The 26851-nt window shown below is 40.7% G+C and overlaps 1 protein-coding gene across 3 annotated transcripts in view; it reads left to right on the forward strand.

The window, feature by feature from the left end:
• LOC140469322 (hemicentin-1-like) overlaps positions 1–26851 on the forward strand; it is a 438266-nt gene that overhangs the window by 286015 nt on the left and 125400 nt on the right. For all 3 annotated transcript variants that reach the window (XM_072565717.1, XM_072565718.1, XM_072565719.1), the window contains exons 55-63: positions 2806–2919; positions 7312–7499; positions 7663–7759; positions 8690–8851; positions 12101–12214; positions 14812–15014; positions 16270–16351; positions 17912–18043; positions 23823–23972. In XM_072565717.1, coding sequence (XP_072421818.1) covers positions 2806–2919; positions 7312–7499; positions 7663–7759; positions 8690–8851; positions 12101–12214; positions 14812–15014; positions 16270–16351; positions 17912–18043; positions 23823–23972 — 1242 coding nt within the window. The remainder of the gene's footprint in view (positions 1–2805; positions 2920–7311; positions 7500–7662; positions 7760–8689; positions 8852–12100; positions 12215–14811; positions 15015–16269; positions 16352–17911; positions 18044–23822; positions 23973–26851) is intronic.

Raw genomic sequence — 26851 nt, forward strand, 5'->3', positions numbered from 1 at the left:
AGCAAGATGCATTCTTAAAAATTTAGGATGGAGGCATTTTGTTGGGGTGAAATAGGAGGCTTATTATTATGTTCCTGTTGTCTACTGTGAAGGGTAAGGCTGGTTAGAATGGGGAACAGTTGATGAATGAGAACATTGAGGCTCTCGTCAAGAATAAGAAAGGGTCATGAGGGGCATGGAAAAGGTGAATAGCAAAAGTTTTTTCCTTAAGGTATGTGAGTTCAAAACTAGGGGACATACTTTTCAAGTGAGAGGAGAAAGATTTATAAGGTACCTGAGGGGCAACTTTTTCACACAGAGGGTGGTTCATATGTGGAATGAATTGCCAGAAGAAGTCGTAGATGAAGGTACAGTTACAACATTTAAAAGATAGTACATGAATAGGGAAGATTTAGAAGGATATTGGCCAAATTCAGGAAGTGGGACTAATTTAATTTGGGAAACTTGGTTAACGTGGATGAGTTTGACTGAAGGGTCTGTTTTCATACTGTATGACTCTAGGCTTTATTCTGTGCCTGACCCAAATTACTGAACTGATTGATACTGATTGTAGGAAGAAATGTACAGTTTGCCAAAAATGGAACTTGTGTCTTAAGTTTGGTGTACATGGTAAAAAGTTCATAAAATCCATTTGAGAAATTGGGTAGCACTTACCTTGTAGAAATCTAAAAACCGCATTGAACATCCTGCCTTCTGCAGCACAACTAACAGAATCAGTTTCTTACCACAATAGTCAACTGGTCCCTGTCATAAGGCATTTTAATTTCAGCGAGGTATTGACAGGCTAAGTTATCGTCATACAGCATAATATCCCAGTTCATCGGTAGCAGAACAGCAGTTGGGGGATATGACTTAGTGAAGCATTCATGGTATTATCTGTTAAGCTGTTAATATTATTAAAAGTTCAGTTTACCTTCCTCCTTCAGAGAAGTTAAATGTATAACACCAGAGGATTATTGTGTGTTTAGCTATTCAATATGAATCTTCTGGGTTGCATATTACGGACACATTTAACACACATACACACACACGCACACACACACACAGACACAGGTGTGTACACATACTGACGTGCACACAGACGCAAGTGTGCAAGCACACACACACACAAGAGCTGCTTAAGAATGTGCCTTATGTATTAGGCTAGAGATTGCATCATTTCAGAAGTTTAACAGAAGGAGCTTTAGGAATAAGCTACATGGATCGATTATAAATTCTTAGTCATGCTGCACAACCGACGCTTTTGGTATTGCAAATTATTCATTTGCATGTATTTTATCCCCAGTCAGTTAAATCCTGAGTGTGATGTTTTCCAACTCTGAATTGACAGGTCATGTAATAAAGATCCTATATGAATTCCCAGGCAGTTATCGTAAAGTAGGATTACCATTAGCCTTGAGCTATGCAAACTAAAGTTTATAGTGACAGCTGCCAAGAGGAACCAGATATAACATTTTTTCAAATACACTCTCAAGATGTGAGCGTCATGGACTGAGCCAGCATTTATTGCCCATCTTTAATTGCCCTTGGGAAGGTGTTGGTGAGTTGCCTTCTGCTGTTGTCCATTTGGTGTAGGTACACCCACAATGCCATTAGGGAAGGAGTTCCAGGATTTTGATCCAGTGACAAGTGACCCATCAGCTGAAGAAATAGTGATTTCTTTTGTGAAAGCTTGAATCATAACACAAAGGTTGATGGGAATTAAGAAACAGTTACTCTTTAAAGGGAGATCATCTTCTTGAAAGAAGAAAGGTTAACAGGGAAAGCATAATATCATTCACCTACACAAGTCATCATGATCTTCATGTAATACATTGTTGTGATATTTATATTGTATACTGTTCAACAGTGGTCACCTAGCTCTACTGGTAAATCCAACAGACTTCTGTGTCCACCCTGCAGGCCAGGGAAACCAAAAGATTGATATGTTCTGTTAACTAATTTTGTGTGTGGTCTGAAGAAGGACAAGAATTGGAATTTTATTGTCTTAGCAGCTTGACGAATCCGCCAAATCGACTTCTACACACATTTACGCTTACTTTTTAAAACCCTAGAGGACACCTGACTTCTCTAAAAGAATATCTTACTCTCCAAATACTTTGGCAGCTTTATACCTTTAACTTAAATGTCAAAAGCCCACCAATCATGGTTTGGATGTTCCACGAATGAACATTTCATCTCATTGAAAGTAGCTGCAGTTTTAGCTGTTTAGCTGCCTCCAGACTATACTAAATTTGTCAATGGGGAAGAAGTAGGTGGCATGGTGGCTTAGTGGTTAGCACTGCTGCCTCACAGCGCCAGGGATTCGGGTCTGATTCTAGCTTTGGGCGACTGTCTGTGTGGAGTTTGCATGTTCTCCCTGTATCTAAGTGGGATTCCTCCTGATGCTTTAGTTTCTGCCCACAGTCCAAAGGTTAGGTGGATTGGCCATGCTAAGTTGCACATGGTGTCCAGGGATGTGAAGGCTAGGTGATTTAGTCATGGGAAATGCACAGTTACAGGGATAGGGTAAGGAGGTGTGATGCTTTTCGGAGGGGCTGTGTGAACTCGATGGGTTGAATGGCCTGCTTTTACACTGTCGGGATTCTATGAAAACATGTTGACGTAATAATTGATCTTCAACATATGTCCTTGACAAAGCTTAGCCTATAAAATCTAAGTTTCTAGAAGTTTGTAAGGAACATAAGGAGTTCCTCCCAATGCCCCCTTATTTTCCCACACACTTTACTTTTTGTCAGTTATGGTATTTAATTTGAGAAGAACATGTTGAACAAATTTAAATAAATTGTGAATGTCTCTTAACAGGGAGCCATATCCTGCAGATCCCCAGGGTCCGAGCTGATGATGCTGGGAGATATACATGCCGAGCTGTCAATGAGGTTGGAGAGGACCAACTGCACTATGAGCTTGTCATCCTGAGTGAGTAACCATATGCAAGTGTTAGAAAATTATCCTTGTGAATGTGAGGACTTTGAGATTATGTTTGTAAAACTTCAGTGACATGGTCTTAGACTGCTATCATTGCACTTTCTATCTTATCCAGGATGTATTGCCTATTTTGTACTCAGTTCCCTTTCTATACATTTTCCCCCTTCAATAATTATAATTTGCGATAGAGCATTTCTTAAAAATGCCTATCTTTCTTTGTGCCGATTTCCCATTTTATCGAATATATTACTGTCACTGTAATGTATTATTTAACATTTAATATTTCCCTCATTTGTTTTCAAGTTTAAAGTGGTTTATTGACTCTCACCTCTTTCCACTATGTATATGGAGCATCTTAAAAATACTTAACATGTTAATTTCTAGGGAGCAGGGGAAGAGGAGTAATGTTCTTGAGGTTGGTCTCCGTTTCAACCTGAGGTTTGCAAGTTCTGTAGAAGCTAGCTGTTTCCTTCAATCATTTTCACCTGGGTCAAATCATGATCATAGGAATGTTAAACTCCTCTGCGTATTTGATGCATTTGAGACATGTCTCACAGGACAACATTATGGGAAAAAGATCTGGAGTATTGCGAGGCTTAAAGGAATATGTATTATTTTCATCTTCCAGGCACATCAGTGATCAATAACTGACCCCATTTGTGTCACCTTTTCCATCCCACACCTGTTGCAAACCAAGGTTTAAAGTAAGATTGGAAATGTGGATAAGTCCAAGAATGAGGTCGTTAAAACTTAATGGTTAGTTTGTGGTTTTGAAAGCTTTTGCATCAAAAAGATTGCAGACAGACAGACAGACAGACACACACACACACACACACACGCACACACGCACACAAACACACAACAAAGTCACTGGAGTCACCAATGGTAATCTTAACCAAACTTTCTTGCAGAAAAATGGTGGGATTGTTTGAAGGCTGCATTTATACTGTACCTGAATCTACTGTCCATCAAACACATCAGACAGATGTAAATTTAGCATTCTTTTCATTTTGTGAGAGACAGGTCAGGTTAAGATTGTTCTCAGTTGGGAGGAATTAAAGATCTATCTTTATTATCTGTTCTGAGTACTTGTGGATTAATTACAACCCCACCAAGGCACTAAGTGAACAGTGCAGAGGCTCTTGTTTAAGAAGTGCGTGAGAGTTTGAAAAGAAGCCACTTCATCCGAGAGCTCCAACTGTCAGTAAGAGCAGTCACAGAGAGCACGTCTACTGATCTCAAGAGATTAAAGACATCTGTAAAATCACATTGGCAGGAGACCAAGATTCGTAAACCTAAATAGGTGGAAAAATACCACTTAGTCATCACTAAATGCGATAATTATAGATCCAGGTATGTCAGAAGCAGCCAGGAGCATGTACAGAAATGTGTCAGTATTTCCTGAATTGTTGGCCAGATGCTTTTATCTCATTTTTATGTGCCTCCTTCTTTTCTCAACTTCATTTATAACTTTTTTTTGTCATACAGCACTGCATTTTCTTGGAAATAGTACTGATACCAAATTCCAAAAACCTCCAGTGTGTAAGCAGAACCAAAACCATAGCAAGTGAACCAGTCCCATAACAAGCAGCAATTATAATTAATTGCTCAACACATAGAACAATTCCAGTCTGTGGGAAACAAAATCAGAAATTGCTAGAGAAACTCAGCAGGTCTGGCAGCATCTGTGGAGAGAAAGCAAAGTTAATGTTTCAAGTCCAGGCTAAAGAAGGGTCACTGGACTGAAAATATTAACTCTCTCTTTTCAGATGCTGCCAGACCTGAGTTTCTCTAGTGATTTCTCTTTGTGTTTCAGATTTCCAGCATTTTGTTTTTATCCACTCAGAGTTATAGAGTCATCGAGATGTACAGCATGGAAACAGACCCTTCGGTCCAACCCGTCCATGCCGACCAGATATCCCAACCCAATCTAGTCCCACTTGCCAGCACCCAGCACATATCTCTCCAAACCCTTCCTATTCATATACCCATCAAAATGCCTCTTAAATGTTGCAATTGTACCAGCTTCCACCACTTCCTCTGGCAGCTCATTCCATACACATGTACCACCCTCTGTGTGAAAAAGTTGCCCCTTAGGTCTCTTTTATATCTTTCCCCTCTCACCCTAAATCTATGCCCTCTAGTTCTGGACTCCCCAACCCCAGGGAAAAGACTTTGCCTATTTATCCTATCCATGCCCCTCATAATTTTGTAAACCTCTATAAGGTCACCCCTCAGCCTCCGCGCTCCAGGGAAAACAGCCCCAGCCTGTTCAGCCTCTTCCTATAGCTCAAATCCTCGAACCCTGGCAACATCCTTGTAAATCGTTTCTGAGCCCTTTTAAGTTTCACAACATCTTTCTGATAGGAAGGAGACCAGAATTGCACACAATGTTCTAACAGTGGCCTAACCAATGTCCTATACAGCTGTAACATGACCTCCCAACTCCTGTACTCAATACTCTGACCAATAAAGGAAAGCAAACCAAACGCCTTCTTCACTATCCTATCTACCTGTGACTCCACTTTCAAGGAGCTATGAACCTGCACTCCAAGGTCTCTTTGTTCAGCAACACGCTGTAGGACCTTACCATTAAGTGTATAAGTCCTGCTAAGATTTACTTTCCTAAAATGCAGCACCTCACATTTATCTAAATTAAACTCCATCTGCCACTTCTCAGCCCATTGGCCCATCTGGTCAAGATCCTGTTGTAATCTGAGGTAACCCTCTTCGCTGTCCCCTACACCTCCAATTTTGGTGTCATCTGCAAACTTACTAACTGTACCTCTTATGCTCACAGCTTTAATAGCAGTCCCATTTTTGAGTCAAGAATCTGTCTATTCAAGCCATTTTGCAAGATTTAATCACATAACTCAGTCAAGTGGTTCTTCTGTTTTCCTCCAGACCATCTGCCCCAACAAGCCCACTATTTTCAAATACTTGTCCCATCTAACTCCATCTATTTCACCGAATCACAGAATTGTTAAAGCACAGAAAATGACTACTCGGCCCATCATGTTAGTTATGGTCCTCTGAATAAGAAATTCACTTAGTGCCGTTGTCCCACATTCTCCTTGTGACTCCGCACATTGTTCCTTTTCAAATAAATATCTTAGTCCCTTTGACTGCTTCTGCTCATCAGTCTCCATTACATTCTTATGCAATGCATACCTGACTTTAAACATTTATAAGGAACTACTTTTTTGCATAATTATTTTTAGTGTAGATATAGCAATTGTTTTCTTTAGTTTCAATTCTGCTGCCTTACACTTTTGTGTTTTAATATGAAATCGAACAATTTCAGTGGAACTTGCTCACCAGGAAGGCACTTTGTATCTGTTTCCTTTCCCGATGTTACTTTTCCTGTGGTACAGAAATCCTGAGCTTATGACCAAGAAACAGGAGTAGGCACTTGATTCCTCAGGCCTGCTCCACTAATTAATAAGAAGTTAACAGATTTGATTGCAAGTGCAAGTCTACATTTCCACCTATCTAACTAACTGTTCATCCCCTTGCTAACGAAGAATTGATCCACCTCTGCCTTAAAAATGTTCAAAAACTCTGCTTTCATTAAGTTTACAAGGAGAGTTGCAAACAACATAACATTCTGTGAGAAAAACATTCACCTCATCTCTGTTTTAAATGAGTGATCCTTTATTCTTAAACAGTCAGCCTAAATACTACTGTCTCAGAAGAATAAACAGTCTTTCCACATCTAACCTGTCGAGATCCCTCAAGTTTTTATTTATTTCAATCAAGTCACCTCTTATTCTCCTCAACTCCAGCAGGTACAGACCTGACCTGTCCACCCTTTCCTCATAAAACAACATATTAATTTCAGATATAAGTCTCTACATATTCTCTGAATCACTTCATGCAATTTACATCCTTTCTTAAAGAAAGTGACTAGTATTGTCAACAGTACTCCTGATGCGGTCTCACCAGTGTCCTGTACAACTGAAGCATGATCTTTCCATTTTTCTATTCAATTACCCTCACAATAAATGATATTTTATTAACTTTCCTAATGCCTTTTTGTGATTCATGCACTGGGACACTCAGAACCCTCTGTATCTCAGTTCTGAAACCTCTCATCATTGAACAAACTGCTTTTTATTCCTGCCAAAATGGACAATTTCACATTTCCCCAAATTATACTCCATTTACCAGATATTTGCCTACTCACTTAACCTTTCTATAGCCCTTTATAGTTAACCTTTCTATATCCCTTTGTAGCCTTGTTATGTCCTCCTCTTAGCTAACTTCCTTGTCATCAGCAAATTTGTCAACTATACCTTCCATCCCTTTATACAAATCATTTATATAAACTGTGAATAGTTGAGGACCCTTTGCACATATTCATTCTTATTTGCCTTTTTCTAGTCCCTCCTGTTATTCATTCAGAAGGTGGAGAGTTTGGAGAGGAGCTGGTGTCAGTTGTTAACAAAACAGTTAAACTGCATTGTGAGGCAGCAGGGAAGCCTCCACCTTCCATATTTTGGTTCAGAGACAGCCTACCCATTGCAACAGACTCTAGACACCAACTTCTGGACAATGGCAGCATTCTGCAGGTAAAAGCTCAGTGGAAATTGGACAACAAAGTATCTGATTATCTCTGTTGGAATCTGATCTGTAGACTACTCAAGCTGTGCAGAAACTCCGTTGCTATTCTGTGTTGTGTCAGGCTTTGGATTGAACCTCAATCATGCGCTGCTTGTTGTACTTTCTCTGTAGATTCACGCGGTGCAGGCATCTGATGCAGCTGGCTACATTTGTCTCGCAGAAAACTCAGCAGGAAGCACAAAGAAGCTTTTCAGCCTTCGTGTTCAAGGTAACAATCCCTGCTGAATGTTAAGGACCAATTATACATCTTACGCTTCATTGCGACACTAGACACTTGAAGTGATGTAGTGTCTTTAACATAGAAAGTGCTCCAAACCATTCCATAGAAACATACAGAACAGTTCAAACTCGAAGAGTTTGTGTAGGTTTACTGTAATTGTACTTACAGTCAGTTCTGCTGTAATGCAGTAGTTCCGTTCTCATCCAATAAGAAAATTGTTATGAGAAAATCGTGTAATAGCAGCACCATTTAAACTAATGGGGCCAGAATCGCGTTGTAACCAATACACACTTTAAAATTTTGCACTTGAGAAACAATGTCCCCAATTCATCAATCATGATGTAACGAATTTGTGTTAACGAAACGTACATTATAGCAGAATGACTTGTAATTACATTCTTTGACTTAATCAGAGCCTCCACTGAAATAGAATGGACCCAGGTGTTTGAAGCAGATAGGATCAGTTCTCCTGAAATGTGGAAAGCAAATTCATTTGATGGGTGTTCTTTATCACCTTCAGCCATCCTCTTTTCTAGTTTCTACTCTCCACCTGTTTCTTATTGTTTCTTTCTCATAATACAACTCTGGGATGCACCATTTTAAGCACTTCTTCCTTATTCCTTCAAACATGTATTTCTGCAAGTTCACTGTACACAGACCAAGATTGATTGCAGTGCCTCTTACAAATTTAGTCTGTACCTGCCTTTCTGAAAAAAGTCATGTTAAAGAAAGAAAAATAAAATTTAGAATTTTGATTTTGCATTAATGTTTGTTTTATTGAACAATTCTGTCCTCAAGATGAAGGAAGAAGTCCTAACGTTACAAAATATTTGATGTTGCAACTTAATTTTAGTGCTGGGCTTTTGAATAAAGATCAATCAGCGTCAACTTGCATCTGGTTCTATTTTCTTTGTCCAGTGCCTCCCATGCTTCTGGGCCCCTCTCCAGAAAACGTCAGTGTTGTGATGAATAATCCCATTTGGTTAACATGTGAATACCGAGCACTACCTTCAGCAGACATCGAATGGTACAAAAATGGACAGTTGCTGCAATCCCGCACTGACATGCTGATTCTTCCAGGTGAGACTTTGACAAGGAAAATATGAGATGAAAATGCAAAACAACCTTTGACCTTTCCAAGGATGGCATCATCCAAAACCCTCCATTCCCCATCCATGATATATTAAGGGACGATTCCTGACAAAATGGCTATTCCCAAACTTATTGAATGCTCAGATTCAAAAGGACCAGAAAAGATTACTAACGGTCAGCGTACCTCTCTTTATACCACTTAGACAAGTCAGCAGATACATCATTCATTCGAAGAATTTATTATAAGCAAACTTCTTATAAACTCTCATTGTGACACTTGATGAGCATCCTACAGTTGTCCTTTCATTCAATCGGTGCATTTTGGATGATTTTAAGTGTGTAATTTAGCAACTGTCATTTATTTAATGTATCAATTAGTCGTTGTTCAAATTCAGGACTAACAACCTGAAGGTGTTGCATGTAAAGATGTATTAAATCAGAACAAACATTTTCTTCTCTCATTCAACCTTGGATTAAATTTAAATCTGCAGTGTATTCAAAATAAGGACTTCCCTATTCTTCAGTGAGTGAATACAGAGGACATTTTGAACCATGTAGACCAGCAAAGTGACTCTTTCGGTTTTCCGTTTATAACCATAAGACCACAAGATGCAGGGCAGAATTTGGCCATTTAGCCCGCCGAGTTTATTCTGCCATTCAATCAGGGCTGATACGTTTCTCAACCCAATTCTCCTGCCTTTGTATAACTCTTGATCCCCTGACTCACCATGAACCTATCTATCTCTGTCTTAAATATACTCAATGACTTGTCCTCCACAATACTCTACAGCAATGTGTACCACAGAGACACTACTGTCATGCTGAAGAAATGCCTCCTCATCTTTGTTCTGAGGGTTGTCCCTTCACCCTGAGCCTGTGCCCAGGGTCCTAGTCTCTCCTGCTCATGGAAATACCTTTTCCACATCCACTCCATCCAGGCCCCACAGTATCCTGGAAGTTTCAGTCAGATCTCTCGTCAAACTTCAAAACTCACAGATTTCTCAACCGTTTCCCATATGACAAGCCCTTCACTTCCACAATTATTCTTGTAAACCTTCTCTAGACCCCAGCTCATCTTTCCTTAGACACAGGCCCCAAAACTGCTCACAGTATTCCAAATGCAGTCTGATCAGAGGCTCATATAGCCTCAGCAGCACATCTCTAATCTTGTTGTCTAGCTCTCTTGAAATGAATGCCAAAATTGCATTTACCTTCCTAACCTCCAATTGAAGCTACATGTTAATCTTAAGAAAATCCTGAACTAAAACTTCCAAGTCCCTTTGTGTTTCAGATCTCTGAACCCTTTCCCTAGTTAGAAAATGGTCTATGCCTCTGTTCTTCCTACCAAAATGTATAACCTCACACTTTCCCACATTGTATTCCATTTGCCACTTTGCTCACTAGTCTATCATATCCAAGTCATTCTACAATTTTCCATTTCCTCAATACTACCTGTCCCTCCACCTATCTTTGTGTCATCTGCCAACGTTGCAAACATGTTCTCGGTTCCTTCATCCAGATAGTGCATAACATGAACAGTTGTGGTCCCAACAAGACCCCTGCTGAACTCCACCAGTCACTGACTACCATCCTGCAAAATACCCCTTTATCCCTACTCTCTGTCTTCTGCCAGTTAGCCAATTCTCTACCATGCCAATCCCTTGCCCTGAACACCATGGGCTCTTATCTTAAATAGTAGCCTCCTGTGCTACCAAGGGGAAAGTGAGGACTACAGATGCTGGAGATCAAAGTCAAGATTAGAGTGGTGCTGGAAAAGTACAGCAGGTCAGGCAGCATCTGAGGAGCAGGAAAATCAACGTTTCAGGCAAAAGCCCTTCATCAGGATGTTGCCTGACCAGCTGAGCTTTTCCAGCACCACTCTAATCCTGTGCTACCAGGACCTTTTGGAAATCCAAACAGATTATGTCCACTGACTCTCCTTGGTCTAACTTCCTTCTTACCTTCTCAAAGAATTCCATCTGATTTGTCAGGCATGACCTCCTCTTGATGAAGCTGTGCTGACACCACCCTTTTTTAACATACACTTTCACGTACTCTGCAATCTCATCCTTAATAATGGACTCTAAAATCTTAACAACCAAGGTCAGCTAACCAGCCTATAGTTTCTTATCTACCGCCTCACTCCCTTCTTAAAAAGGTTTGTTCCATTAGCCATTTTCCAGTCCTCTGGGACTCTCCCTGCCTCCAGTGATTCCAGAAAAATCACCACCAATGCCTCTACAATCTCCTAAGCTCTCTCCTTCAGACCCCTGAGGTGTACTCCATCCAGTCTGGGTGATTTATCCATCTTTAGATTTTTCAGCTTCCCCAACACCTCCTTGGTGATGGCCACTTCACTCACCTCTGCTGCCTGACTCTCTTGAGGTTCTGGTATGTTGCTAGTATTTCCCATTGTAAAAACTGGTACAAAGTACCTATTCAGTTTCTCTGTCATTTCTTTGTTTCCCATTACTACTTCTCCAGCCTCATTTTCCAGCAGTCAAATGTCCATTCTTGCCTCTGCCTTAACCTTTTTAGACATCTAAAAAATACTTTTACAACCTTCAGTTATATTACTAGCTAGCTTCTTATATTTCATCTTCTCCCGCCTTATTGCTTTTTTAGTTTTTTTTTAGTGCTGAGATAAGAGTTCAATCAGACTCCAGTCTGGGAATCAGCAAGAAGTGGAAGCAAATTCTAGATTCTTGCTTCCAGTTAACATCTTGGAAAACACAAAAGTGTAATCATACAGATCTAGAAATTCGGACCAGGTGGAGGCCATTCAGGCCCTCGGTGTGGTTTCTAGGTGAGGTCAAAATTGGTTTGGTTACATGGCTCACACGTTTGAATCCTATTAATGCTTGATGCCTTCCTGTTCTGATTGGATTAAGTAACAGTGACAGATCAGTACCTATGGATCCTTAATACAGGATAGAGTCTCAATAAGGTGGCAGAAAGAATGTTCCCTCTAAATATTAGTGTTTTAAAGCTACAGGGATTCCAACATTGTTTGTTGAGGCATGGAATTTGGAAACTCAGAATATATAAGACTTGTGTCCACACAAGGAAAGTATCAAGGCTGAACTCTATCTAAAAAGAGTTCTTGCTTATCCTAAAGAGAATAGCTCTACTCTTTGTAGTGCAGTCTTCAACAGAACAAATTACTCCATATTTATTTTAACAATTTGTTTGGATTATGGTTGAATAATCTCTGACTTGATCTTATTTCTGTTCCAGGTGGTCATATCCTTCACATTCCCAGAGCAAAGACAGAACACAATGGCAACTACGTTTGTGTTGCCACCAATGCGGCAGGGAGAGATATGAAGGACATTCACCTCCATGTGTATCGTGAGTATCAAAACCAACTTGTGCTCTGTTAGTCAAGAACGTTGGGAAAAATATGTAAAAGAGAATGTTCTCAACAAACTCATGAACATAACATATGAGTATACAAATTAAGGGCGAGAGTAAGGCCATTCAACCTCTCAAGTCTGTTCCACCATTTGATAAAATCATCGCTAATCTCATTGTGACCACTATTTTCCAATCTACCCATCCCAAAACGACATCTGAGATCAGTGGCTGGCATTTTCAGTTTAGGCTCAAGAAGCTTGACACCATCTGTGACAAAGTAGCTCACTTGACTGGCACCCCATCCACCACCCTTCAATATTAACTCTTTAATCACTGACACATAGTAGCAGCAGTATGTACCATCTACAAGATCTATTGCAGTAACTCACCACGGCTCCTTCAAAAGCACCTTCCAAACCCATGACCTCTACCACCTGGAAAGACAATGCCAGTAAGTAGATGCATGAGATTACCACCATCTACGTTTCCCTTCATGCCATACACCATCCTGACTTCGAACTAAATCATTGACCCTTCTCTTTAGCATGGTCAAAATCATGGCGCTCACTTGCTAAGGGCACCTAGGTTCTCCTGATTGTAATTACATTGCATAAGGCGGTTCTTTGCCACTCTTCAATGGCAGTTAAGGATGGACAATAAACGCTTGGCCTACCTAGCAACATTCACATCCTGTGAATGATTAAAAATAAAGGTTAGCGAGTTTTGAGAAGATTTGTAGTTCAGGTTGAGGTTCTGGATGTAGGTTTGGTCGCTGAGTTGGAAGGTTTGTCTTCAGACATTTCGTCACCATACTAGGCAACATCTTCAGTGAGTCTCTGAATGAAGGCTTCATTCGGAGGCTCACTGAAGATGTTGCCGAGTATGGTGACGTAACGTCTGAAAACAAACCCTCCAGCTCAGCGAGCAAACCTGTATCCTAAAAATAAAGATGCAACACATCTTAGGTTATAGGTAAAAGCTTTTCCTACATTTGTCCAATAGCTTAGTTAAATGCAGTTTTAAAGATACTTCTATCCAATCCTAAAAGTTCTGCCCAGTTCCTAATCTTTGAAGAGCATCATGGTGACACTTCACCATTTCTGGCACCAGACATCCCACTGACTAAGATATACAATTAGTTCAAAAGTTAGGCTAGTTTATACTTTGAATCCATACCTGTTAGAAAATGCGTTGAGCCGAAACAGATTAGTTTTAAGTGAGACTTTTAAAGCCAGCACATTAAAGAGAGGGAATGTTCTTCCCTTCATTCTGAGCTCACTGGAAGTCGAGTCCCAGATGTGAACATCGAATATGTAACCAATCATCTCACTCTGTCATCATTCCTCTCAAAGTCATCCCGTTACCTGACCTTCAATTAAATAACTACTAAAACATGCAAAATAATTAACATAGAAACAATCCCAAGGTGAGTTACATGGGTGTATCAAAAAGCTGAATGCCAAGCCTAAGTAGATTTTAGGGGAGGTGACCAAACGTTAGGCAAAGAACTTGAGTTTTTTGGAGGATCCTAAGTCAGGAGATGGAGTTCTAACTCAAAAGAGTTTGGAGGAATGAAGAGTGAAGAGGCTGGAGGAAGTTAAAATATAGGAGGGGAATGAACAAGAAGAAACTTAAACACTTTGTTGTTTTAACTTCAAGGTATTGAGTGATGGGAGGCAATGTAAGCCATGATAGTAGGGATGATGTAGTAGGATATGAGCAACAGAATTTTATCTGAGTAAAGTTTTCAGAATGGGAGAGGTCAGATCGGTCAAGAGAACACTAGAATAGCCCAGTCTGGAGATGAACAACCCTTAGCATCTAGGTGAGGGAAGGCAAATTTCTGGAGGTGGAACAGGCAATCTTTGTGATGGAGAGGAATATGGAGTTGGAAGCTCATCTTGAGGTTGAATGTGATGCTAAATCTGCAAGTAGTTTGTTCAGCCTGAGAAAGTGTCCAAACGTGGACTTAGGTTTGGACTTGTAACTGGGTTCAAAAATGATGGCCTCTGTTTCCTCAGTGTATAGTTTGAGATGCATACGTGTGGAAGCTGATCTATTGTCTGTTACTTCAGATAATGAAGAAGATATCGTCAAAAGTGATTTTTTTGGGGGAGAATCTGGCAAAAATGGTGTGGGGGTGGGGGGAGATGAATCATTTTGAAATACTCTGGAAAGAGTGGGACTAGGTCAGCACACAGAGCTGGAGAATGGAGCACCAACATGGTGGAGGGTGGGTGTAGTTGACCGTGTCAAATGTGGTGTAAACCTAGCATAAAGTTTGCTAGAATGGAGAGAGAGCAACACTGCATTTTAGTACTGAACAGTTCTCATGTCTTTTTAATGTTATTAGTGTGCGATAGGTTAATGATAGTGGTGTATACATTTAGCATGAATTAATGCGCTATTGATTTACTGGGAAGCATTGTGATCAGCTTAAAATATAAACTGATAAACTTTTGTAGTTCTTGTGCCATGACCAATTAAGAATATTACATTTGGCTTGTTAGCCATTGACCTATTTGCAGTAGCAGAAAGTACAGTATTCCTAGATATTCTAATCAATGTCTTCTGAATTTTGACCTCCATAGTCCCACCCTCCATTAAATACCATGGTGACAGTTACTCTGAGGCCATCACAATCCGTGCTGGAGAGACAGCTACTCTCAGATGTGAATCAGAAGCAGTACCAGTCCCTACTGTTATGTGGTATAAGAATGATCACCATCTGGCTTTGGTAAATGGAACCCATATCCTATCTGACGGTCAAATACTCCAAATACAAGATGCTCAGGTAATACCTATATTTGATATTTCAAAGGTTGACCGCAAGTTAACTTTATAATTTGTTTGTTTGCTATTAATATACTGGAGCAAAAGTAGGTTATGAAGTTCGCTCCACCATTTAGGGAGTTTGTGGCTTATTTGATCATTCTCAACTCTACTTTCCCTGCCTTTTGCCCATAATTCTTGGTTTCCTTACTGATTAAAAATATGTCTATCTCATCGACAAACCTGACGATAGTACTTTTACTTCCCTTGCTGGGTCAAAATCCTGGAATTCCTTCCAGTGGTATTGTGGGTCTACTTATAGCACAAGGACTGCAACAGTTCAAGAAAGCAGCTCATCACCACCTCCTCAAGGGCAACTAGGGACAGGCGATAAATTTGGCTCCAACAGAGATGCCAGCATCCCATGAATGAATAAAAAATATCCAAATCATGAGTATATATTGTAAATAATTGTGGACTCAGCATTGATTCCTGTGGCACTCCATTAGTTGCAAGTTGCCATCCTGAAAATGGCCTCCTTATCTCAACTCTCTGTCTTCTATTAGTTAGCCAATTGTTTATCTACCCTAATATCCAGTCTCCCAACACCATGGGCTCTTAACTTATTAAGTAGCCTTTGTACTATTTGTATTTGCGGCTGATGCTTTTCGTCATAAGAACCTGCATTAGGAGGTTTTTGCATTGTGGCTACCACATTGTTCTGGCTGACCAAGAAACCCCAAATTTACACCTGCATATTGTAAATATTTACAGATTGTTAATCAATTAATCATCTTGTGATGGGAAGATAACAAATTATATTCATTTTCAACATATTTATTATTGTTCTTTTATATGGCTAGATGTAAAAGGCTCTGAGAAATATGCATGCAGAACTACATTCATACTGATTCCCCCACTTGCCCCAATCCCTAATTGTTGTGCAGCATGTCACATTGTTAAGATCTTCCTTGATTTGCAATGGACCTCCAATATCTCCTGCACTGTGACACTACCTCCAAGAAGCTCAATTTCCTTTTCTGCACAAAGCACTTTTGTCCAATCTGAACAGGATATAAAAAAGATCTTACCATCTGATGTGTTAGTATTTAGCTTAGCTTCAACCTTCAACCTTCAACCTTCTTTCTCTCTACTACTAAATCTCATGTTTCACAATGTTATTGCAATTGAATTTTCATTTTGATTTTCAAAGCTCGAAATAACACATTGCTTCCTATTAGTTTGCCCATTGTTAATTTTTGTTTATGTGGTTTTAGGTTACAGATTCTGGACATTATATGTGCAATGTTGCCAACCTGGCTGGACAAATGAAAAGGACCTTCAGGCTGAATGTACACTGTAAGCATGGGAGCACATTAGACCTCAGACAACTGTTTCCTGAGTATATTTTAAGCATTTTTTTGGATCTCAATTTTGGATGGTTATGATGCAAAACTTGCCTTCAGGAAATTGTTTGACTCGGGTAGAGCCCTTGGTTTAATGGATTGTACCAGCATAGTAAAAGATCAAAGTATCATACAACTGATGAGATGTGTTGAACAAACCAAGATAGCTGTTAAGTCTGTAATCAATTAGAATGGGTTGCAGGTTTTGATTCATTGACACGTAAATCCCAGAAGATCTTTGATCCTTTACTCTGTGTCCTATGATCCTGCAGCACTAGCTACCTGATAACGGAGCAGCGCTCCAGAAGCTTGTACTTCCAAATAAAGCTGTTGGACAGTAACCTGATATTGTGTGATCTTTAACTTTGTCCACCCCAGTCCAACACTTGCACTGCCACATCATGGGGACCTTCAGCAGCAGGAGTGTGTCCCTTTACATTAAAAAAATCTTTCCTAAAACTCTTTCTGCAATTTTCCTGGAAGGCAGCAGGTGATCTTTGATATGCACTGAACTTCATCTCTGTGCTGGCACTCTGTTCTCTCCTCCCTCCTGTATCAGGCAATGTTAAAACAAGGTTAAAATACTCTGAGGATCCTGAAGCATGTAGCAGCACTGGCTTGGCCCCTAATCCACCAGAAGCTCACCTTGGTTTTTTCTTTAAATTCACAGAACGTGGGCTCTGGCCAGGCCAGTATTTATTGCCCATCCCTAATTGCCCAGAGGACAGTTAAGATACAACCCACATTGCTGTAGTTCTGGAGTCACATGTAGGCCAAACCAGGCAAAGATAACAGTTTTCATTCCCTATAGGATATTAGTGCTCCAGATGGATTCTCTTCAGGCGACTGACTGTGTGGAGTTTGCACGTTCTCCCCGTGTCTGCGTGGGTTTCCTCCGGGTGCTCCGGTTTCCTCCCACAGTCCAAAGATGTGCAGGTCAGGTGAATTGGCCATGCTAAATTGCCCATAGTGTTCGGTCAGGGGTAGATGTAGGGGTATGGGTGGGTTGCGCTTCGGCGGGGCGGTGTGGACTTGTTGGGCCGAAGGGCCTGTTTCCACACTGTAAATAATCTAATCTAATCTAATCTAATAGGCAATAGTTTCACAGTCATCTTAATGTCCGAATTTTTATTGAATTCAAATTCCATCATCTGCCATGGTGGGATTCAAATCCAAGTCCCCAGATCATTAGATGGCTTTCTGAATTAATACTTTAGTGACAATACCACTAACCTATGCTTTCTGTGGAACAGAAAGCATAGGTTAGATTTTCTTACGTTCACCGAGTTCGGACCCAGTTTAGGCTAGTTTTCAAAATCTCAGAAGTTGTCTTATGATCCCAATGCTACCAAGACAACTTCGAATTTTTAAAGGGCTGGTGGTGCAGAATGAATGGGAAACGTGCTTACCACCGACTAATAGCCCCTTCAGCTCATTACAATTGCAAAAAGCACCAAGTTGTTTACGGGCATTCTTTATTTTTGTACTAATGTTTCTTCTTCCTTTTTTTCAGCCCCACCAACTTTTGAAGAGCCTTTAGAAGAGGTTATTAATCAGACAGCTGGCAAGGCCTTTGGCCTATCATGCCAGCCATTGGGAGTTCCACCACCCACAATCACTTGGCTCAAGAATGGAGAACCATTAGGTAGGACTGGGTATGGTCAGTATGGTCATTGATTTGGTTAGACTGTGGAACACACCAACACTGAAAGTGGTTGAGACAAGTAGTGTGGATGTTTTTGAAAGGAAGCTAGATGAACCCATGAGAGAAAATGGAATAGATAGAGTTGATGATGGGCTCAGATGGATTAGTTGGAATGGGAAAAGACTTGTATGGAATAAAAACATTAGTAGAGGCAAGTTATGCTGAAAGCACATTTCTGTGGTGTTTATTCTAGGTAAAAATTAACTTATGTTTGTTTTAAAAAGTGAAATGTCATTGAGCTAGGTGGCATATTACTGAATAAAACATCAGATAAGTGGCCAGATTTTCCATGAAAAATGCAGACGAGTGTGAGATCATAGAATCATACTCTTGGTATCTGTATAGACAAATTCTTAAAAGTACATGCAAGTGGATAAAAAGCAATTTAAAAAGCATAAAATTATTAATAGGGCAATAGAATGGAAAAACATTCACTTTGGGTATTGTGGATCATTCTGGGTCATCACACTAAGTCAATCCGTAAAATCTTGGAAACAATGACACTGGGTGGGATGTCGGAGCTGTAATCACAGTGTGTTTTGATCTGAGATGATACCTGAGAGGGATATTGGAACTGCAATGACAGTGAGTCTTGCAGTTAAGGCGGCACGGTGGTACAGTGGTTAGCACTGCTGCCTCACAGCGCCAGAGACCTGGGTACAGTTCCCGCCTCAGGCGACTGACTGTGTAGAGTTTGCACGTTCTCCCCGTGTCTGCGTGGGTTTCCTCCGGGTGCTCCGGTTTCCTCCCACAGTTCAAAGATGTGCAGGTCAGGTGGATTGGCCATGCTAAATTGCCTGTAGTGTTAGGTAAGGGGTAAATGTAGGGGTATGGGTGGGTTGCGCTTCGGCGGGGCGGTGTGGACTTGTTGGGCCGAATGGCCTGTTTCCACACTGTAAGTAATCTAATCTAATCTAATCTAATACAGGAAATATGTTGTACAGATATATAAGAACTTACAAATGAGAAGCAAACACAGAAGTTGCTGGAAAAGCTCAGCAGGTCTGGCAGCATCTGTGCAGAGAAATCAGAGTTAACGTTTCAGGTCCGGTGACCCTTCCTCAGAACTGTTCTCAGGAAGGTCACCGGACCAGAAACATTAACTCTGATTTTTCTTCGCAGATGCTGCCAGACCTGCTGAGCTTTTCCAGCAACTTTTGTCTTTGTTTCTGATTTGATTGGTTTTTATAAATTAGGAGTATGGGAGTGTCCTTCAACCCTTTCAGCCATTTCCATCATTCAGTAAGATCATAATTGATCTGATTACTCAACATCCTTACCTACCTCAATATCCTTTCGCCTGTTGTTTATCAAGAATATATCCATCTCTGCCTTTAAAAATATTTAAGACTGCTTCTAGCACCTTTTGAAGAAAAGACTTCCAAATCTGGATGTTACCAGGAATGAAGAACCTATGACAGGTAGGAAATGTTGGAAGTATTCTCCATAAAATATGGGGAGATGATGGCCAGGTGGACTTCTCGGGAGACCATTAATCTAGAAACTCAGCTATTGTTCTGCGAACCTGGGTTCGAATCCTGCGATGGCAAATACGTTTGAATTCAATAAAAAAGGATCCAGAATTAAGAATCCATTGATGACCAGAACAAGATTCTTAGGAAGTAGCCATCTAACTCACTAATGCCCTTCAGGGAAGGAAATCTGCCATCCTTGTCTAGTCTGGCCTACATGACTCCAGTTACACAGCAACGTGATTGACTCTCAACTGTCTTCTGAAATGGTCTAGCAAGCCACTCAGTTGTATCAATTGCTACAAAGTCTCAACAAAGAAATGAGGTCGGGCAGCCCACCTGGAATTGATCCAGGCAAAAACAACACTAAAACAGCCTGTCAACCTGCAAAGTCCTCCTCCTAATCGGAGGCTAGTGCCAAAATTGCAAGAGCTGTCTCACAGACTGGTCAAGCAACAGCTGACAAAGTTATACTCATGGAATCATGTCTTACAGACAATGTTCCAAACACCGCCATCACTATCCCTGGACATGTTGAATCCCAATGGCAGGTCAGGCCAAGTAGAAGTGGTGGCATACTGTCAGGAGGGAGTTGCCATGCAAATTCTCAACATTGACTCGTGTTGCAATGAAGCCTCATTGCTTCAGATTAAACATGGGCAAGAAAACCTTCTACCGGTTATCACGTACAATCTTCCTATTGCAGCTGAATCATTACTCCTCCATATTGAATAACATTTGGAGGAAGCAGTGAGGGTGGTAAGGGCACAAAACGTACTCTGGATGGGCGATTTCAAGGTCCACTACTAAGAATGGCTTGCAGCATCACTATTGATCAAGCTTGTCAAGTCCTAAAGGACATAGCAGTCTGAAGCAGGTGGTGTCGGAACCAACAACAGGGAAAAATATACTTGATGTCATCCTTGCCAATCTGCTGGCTGCAGGTAAATCTGTCCATGAAAGTATTAGTAAGAGAAGCTAATGCACAGTCCTTGTGGAGACAAAGTCCTGCCTTAACATTGAAAATATCCTCCATTATATTGTGTTGCACTGCCACTGTGCTAAATGGGACAAACTTAAAACAGATCTAACAACTCAAGACTGAGCATCCATGATGTGGGCCATCATCAGCAGCAGAATTGTACTCCAGCAGAATCTGTGGCCTCATGACCCAGCATATTCCCCACTCAACCTTTACCATCTAGCCAGGGTATCAACCATGGTTCAATGGAGATTGCAGAAGGGCATGCCAGGAGCCGAATCTAAAAATGAGGTGTAACCTGGTGAAGCCACCAAGTAGGAATACTTGCATGCCAAACTGCATAAGCAGCAAGTGATAGACAGAGTTAAGTGATCCCACGACCAACAGATCCAATCTAACCTCAAGTCTGGCCACATCTAGTCATGAATGGCAGACATTTAAACAATTCATTGGAGAAGGAGGTTCCACAACTATCCCCATCCTCAATGATGGAATAGCCCATCACATCAGTGCAAAAGATACGGCTGAAGCCTTTGCAATAATCTTCAGCCAAAAGTACCAAATGGATGATCCATTGTGACCTGCTCCAGTAATCCCCAGCATTACAGATACCCGTGCAGTTAAAGAAACGGTTGGAGACAGTGGATACTGCAAAGGTGATGGGCCCTGACAACGTTCTGGCAATATACTGAAGATTTGTGCTCCAGAATTTGCTGTCCCCTTAGACAGGCTCTTCTAATACAGTTACAACACTGGCATCTACCAGCCAATGTGGAAAATTGCCCAGGTATATCCTGTACATGAAAATCAAAACACATCCAGCTCAGCCAATTATTGCCACCTCAATCTACTCTCAATCATCAGTAAAGCGATGGAAGGCATCATCAAAAGTGTTGTCAAGCAGCACCTGCCCAGCATTAACCTGCTCAGTGATGCCCAGTTTGGGTTCCCAAGGCCACTCAACTCCTGACCTCATTACAGCCTTGGTTCAAACATGAACAAGCTGAATTCGAGAGGTGAGATGAGTGTGACAGCCCTTGATGTCAACGCTGCATTTGACTAAGTGCGGCATCAAGGAGCCCTGGCAAAAATTGAATCAATGGGAATCCGGGGGCAAACTCTCCAGTAGATAGAGTCATACCTGACACATAGGAAGATGGTCATGGTTGTTAGAGGTAAGTCATCTCAACTCCAAGACAACTCTGCAGGAGCTCATTAGGGTAGTGTCCTAGGCCCAACCATCTTCAGCTGCTACAGCAATGATCTTCCTTCCATTATCAGGTTAGAGTAGAGATACCATGTCAACATAGTGGCTATAATAGCAGGTCAGATGCTAGGAATACTGCAACAACTAACTCGCCTCCTAACTCCCCAAAGACTATTTATCATAGTGGCTGTAATAGCAGGTCAGATGCTAGGAATACTGCAACAACTAACTCGCCTCCTAACTCCCCAAAGACTATTTATCATAGTGGCTGTAATAGCAGGTCAGATGCTAGGAATACTGCAACAACTAACTCGCCTCCTAACTCCCCAAAGACTATTTATCATCCACAAAGCACAAGTCAGGAGTGTGATGGAATATTCCCACTTGACTGGATGGCTGCAGTTCTAACAACACTCAAGAAGCTTGACACACCCTGGATAAATCAGCCTGCTAAATTAGCATTCAAAAACATTCACTCCATCCACCACCAACACTCAGTAGTAACAGTGTGTAACCTGAGATGCACTGTAGAAATTCACCAAGGATCCTTTAACAACACTTTCCAAATCCACATCAACTTCCATCTAGAAGGACAAGAACAACAAATACATGGGAATGCCACCACCTGCAAGTTCCCTTCCAAACCACTCACTATCCTGGAAATATGTCATCATTCTTTCAGTGTAGCTTTGTCAGAATTCTGGAATTCCCTGTCTTTATTCTGTTGTATGTCAACCTATAGCAGATGGAATGCAGTGGATTAAGAAGGCAGATCACCACCACCATCTCAAGGGCAACTAGGGATGGGTGGTAAATGCTGGTCAGCCAGTGATGCCCATGTCCCATGAAAGAATTAAGCAAAAAAAGATCCAGAGGTATCCTCATGGAAGTTTTCCTGATAATTAGATGTTTTGATAGAACACCTCCCAGTCTAGACTCACAATGCCATGAGGAGGGTATTCCAGGGTTTTGACCAAGAGACACTGTAGGAGCAATAATATATTATCAAGTCAGGATTGGGATTAGCTTGAAGAGGAACTTGCAGTTCTGGTGGTCCCATGTAGGTACTGTCCTTTTCCTTGTAGATGGTAATGCTTGTGGATTTGGAAGGTGATCTCTAAGGAGCTTTGGTGAATTTCTGCAGGACATCTCATAGATGGTAAACATTGCTAATACTGAGCATTGGTGATGAAGGAAGTGAATGTTTGTGAATGTGATGCCAATTCAGCTGCTTTGTCCTGGATAGTCTTAGGCTTTTTGAGTGTTGTTGGAGCTGCACTCATCTAGGCAAGTGAGGAGTATTCCATTATACTCCTGACTTCTGTCTTGAAGATGGTGAGAGAGTTTGGGGAGGCAGAAAGAAGGTTATTTACTGCAGGTTTCCTAGCCTCTGATCTGTTATTCCAGAATGTTATTGTGCCAAGACAGCTTGTTTAACAATGGGCAACTGCTATCTGACATTTGATTCAGGCTGGGGAGGGAAGGGTGAAGGGAGAGATTATGGCATGGAGTAAGCTCCCACCGCAACATAGAAGTTAGCTAATTCTGCAGACAATCTAGGAAAGGGAGTTGAGGGTGAGGAAGTCACAGAATTATAGACAAAATAATAATAAAATGGTAGTAAGACTAGGGTGTGGGTCTTAGCACAACCAGCACAGACATAACAAGGTGAATGGCATCCTTCTGTCCTATATGTTTCTATGATGTAATTGTTCCTGTGCTATTGTCCATAGTTGAAGAAATCTTGAGGCAAAGTAAAAACACTTGCATTTAAAGAGTGCCTTTTATAAGTTCCATACATTTTAAAGACAATGAAGTACTTTTCAAAGTGTAGTCATTCAAGTCTCTGACTTGTTTTTGTAGTCAAAGTATTTATGTGGATGTCCAGTTCAGTTTCTTGTCATTATTAACACACAGGGTGTTATATTGTGGCATTCAGTGAAGGCTATGTCATTGGATGTCAAGGAGATGGTTAGCTAATGGTCATTGCCCAGCACTTGCTACTTGCAGAAATATTATTTTGCAGAAATATAAATCATAACAAAATTTTATTAACAGACAGTGGTAACAGCCAGGATTGGCATATCTTATCCAGTGGTAGTAGACTCCAAACCATCCAGTTGCAGATTTTCCATTCTGGGAATTACTCCTGCTTGGCAAGGAATTCTGAGGGAGAAGTTCGTAAACATTTCTCACTCTTCATTCAAGGTAAGATAAATTCTTAAGTTTTACTGAGCTAGCTGATAGCCATGATGTAAAAATAACGACAAGAAGCACTTGAATTTAAATAGCACACTCAAGACATCTCAAAATAATTTAAAGTTAATGAGTATATTTGAAGTGTTGATGCAGTTGTAATATGGGAAACACAGCAGCCAGTTTGTACACAGTAAACTCTCACAATGGGTATCATAGTGAATACCAGGGAAAGTGTCTTGTACAGACTGGCAGAAGTGAAGCTACACAGTTTAGAAGTCCTTAGAGTTTCTGAATTGTTGGATTATAAACCTAAGGTGAAAGCTGATTGATGCTTGATTTTTACATCTGAAATAGTCACAGAGTATGGAGATATCTTGAATTCTCTGATAATGGTTGTTTTCCCAAGTTGCTTTTCCACCCAATACTGGTTTTCTGAGAAAAAGAGAAAGACAAATGGGGAGACAGAGAGCAAACCTTCCATACTGCTGATATGAATTCACATTCTTTTCTTTGCTCTGCTGCTCAAAGCTGTTGAAATGTAGTTATTCCAGAGCCTAGTTTCATTGCTAGTTAGCCTTTAATCTCTCAATATGTGAAATTATTATATACATGTGAGGCAAATGGGAGATGCAATTTTTTTCATGATTGAGTTCCCTGTCCTAAATGTTTTTACAAAAAATTGTTATTTCAGGGCAGATGATTTAATTTATTACTAATAGGTCATACCACTTGTCTCAATTTGCGAAGAAGTGAGCATTGCAGTCATTTTAGTCCATGGTTCTTCATTTTGAAAAATCAGTTTAGTCCATGAATTGTCTCAAATGTAACAATCAGATGATACAAGTTAAAATGTGATGCATCATATTTACCACTATCCCAATGTGTCAGTCTAGACTTTGATCTTCTGTCTCTAGAATAAGAATTGAACTCTCATTTCTTTGACTTAGTGGTACAAGTGCTATCCACTGAGCTATAACTGATACTATAGAAAACTGAGTTCTGTATTGGTGGGATATGTCAAGGATCTGTTCGCCAAGCTGGGAATTTGTCTTGCAAATGTTTCGTCCCCTGTCTAGGTGACATCCTCAGTGCTTGGGATTTTGCATGCAGTCCTTGCATGGGATTTTGTACACTACATTGGTTTTGCTCATGTTGGGTATCGGGTCCTTCGTTCTGGTGAGTTGTTGTCTGAGCGTGGCTGTTGGTTTGTGTGCTGTTATGAGTCCTAGTGGTCGCAGTAGTCTGGCTGTCAGTTCAGAAATGCTCCTAATGTATGGTAGTGTGGCTAGTCCTTTGAGTTGCAGCATGTCCTCGTTCCGTTGTCTCTCCCTTAGGCATCTGTCAGACAACAACTCACCAGAACAAAGGACCCGATACCCAACATGAGCAAAACCAATGTAGTGTACAAAATCCCATGCAAGGACTGCACAAAACACTACATTGGACAAATAGGAAGACAGCTAATGATCCGTATCCATGAACACCAACTAGCCACGAAACGACACGACCAGCTATCCTTAGTAGCCACACACACAGACGACAAGCAACATGAATTCGACTGGGACAACACTACCATTATAGGGCAAGCCAAACAGAGAACAGCCAGGGAATTCCTAGAGGCATGGCACTCATCCACAGACTCTATCAACAAATACATCGACCTGGACCCAATATACTGGCCACTACAGCGGACAGCTCGAACTGACAACCGGAAGTGGCAGAGACAGGCCACTATAAATGCCGAAGGGAAACAGTACAGAAGCGCTTCACAGGAGGCTCCCAAGCACTGAGGATGTCACCTAGACAGGGGACGAAACGTTTGCAAAACAAATTCCCAGCTCGGCGAACAGAACCACAACAACGAGCACCCGAGCTACAAATCTTCTCCCAAACTTTGAATATGTCAAGGAGTTTGAAATAAAATAGAGATAAAAAGAACTGAGAATGTTGTGTTATGGACCAGGCCAGACCCCTTAGAACATTTCAAGAAGGTAGCCTAGACTTAACTTTTCTAGTTATTTTAAGCAGGTGTAAAGTGGATATTCTAGGGGTGATGCAGCTGGCCCAACCACTCAATTTTAAACAAAACAGGATTTATTCATAGACGATTGAATGAAACATGAACAAAAGAGAAAGGAACTTAGAATAAGTTAACCTATCTGAAAACCCAAACGATTCTGTCACAACTTAATGATGCTGTTCCAAATACTTGCAACATCCTATAAATACCCCTTGACAAAAAGGTAAATTCAAACACAGGTTCTTACAGGAGAGATGTCAGTGTGGGAAGAATCAGCATGAAGCTGCTTCTTTGGGGCCCCAGCAGCTTCTCTGGGTACCCAGCAAAACTTAATCAGCAGCTGCAAATGAAACAGCTTGCTAAAACCAAACCAAATGCTGAATTAGGAGACTTGGTCACTCCTCTTTCATTGTACAAGTGTTTTAAAAAACATTTAAAAGCTTTTTCAAGTAGATATTTCCAGACACATAAGAACCTTTAACTTTACGACCCCTCTGAAGGAAAAGATCAGAATACACTTCTTAAAGGAGCAGCCTCATCATAGGTAGAAATACACAGCAAGTTGCCATCTGCTAAATAAAAGTGACATATGAATGTTTTGGCTGTAAACTGTTCAGAATGTATGAAGAATGTACAGCTAAACGTCAGTGCCATCATCAAACTGTCTTTACTGTATTCACATCCACATGACCTACTGTGTAGCTTGCTGTGTTTATATTACACTGTACAATAATGGCACATTTTTGCCTATCACAAGTAATTTTAATTTCTATTACAATGATGTTTTCACACCATCTTTTTAATAAAACTTTATGACAAATGAGACATAATGACAATTGAAACCTATTTCAGAAAACCATCCCCTACT

The sequence above is a fragment of the Chiloscyllium punctatum genome, chromosome 49, assembly GCF_047496795.1.
Source record: "Chiloscyllium punctatum isolate Juve2018m chromosome 49, sChiPun1.3, whole genome shotgun sequence".
Classification (NCBI taxonomy): Eukaryota; Metazoa; Chordata; class Chondrichthyes; order Orectolobiformes; family Hemiscylliidae; genus Chiloscyllium; species Chiloscyllium punctatum.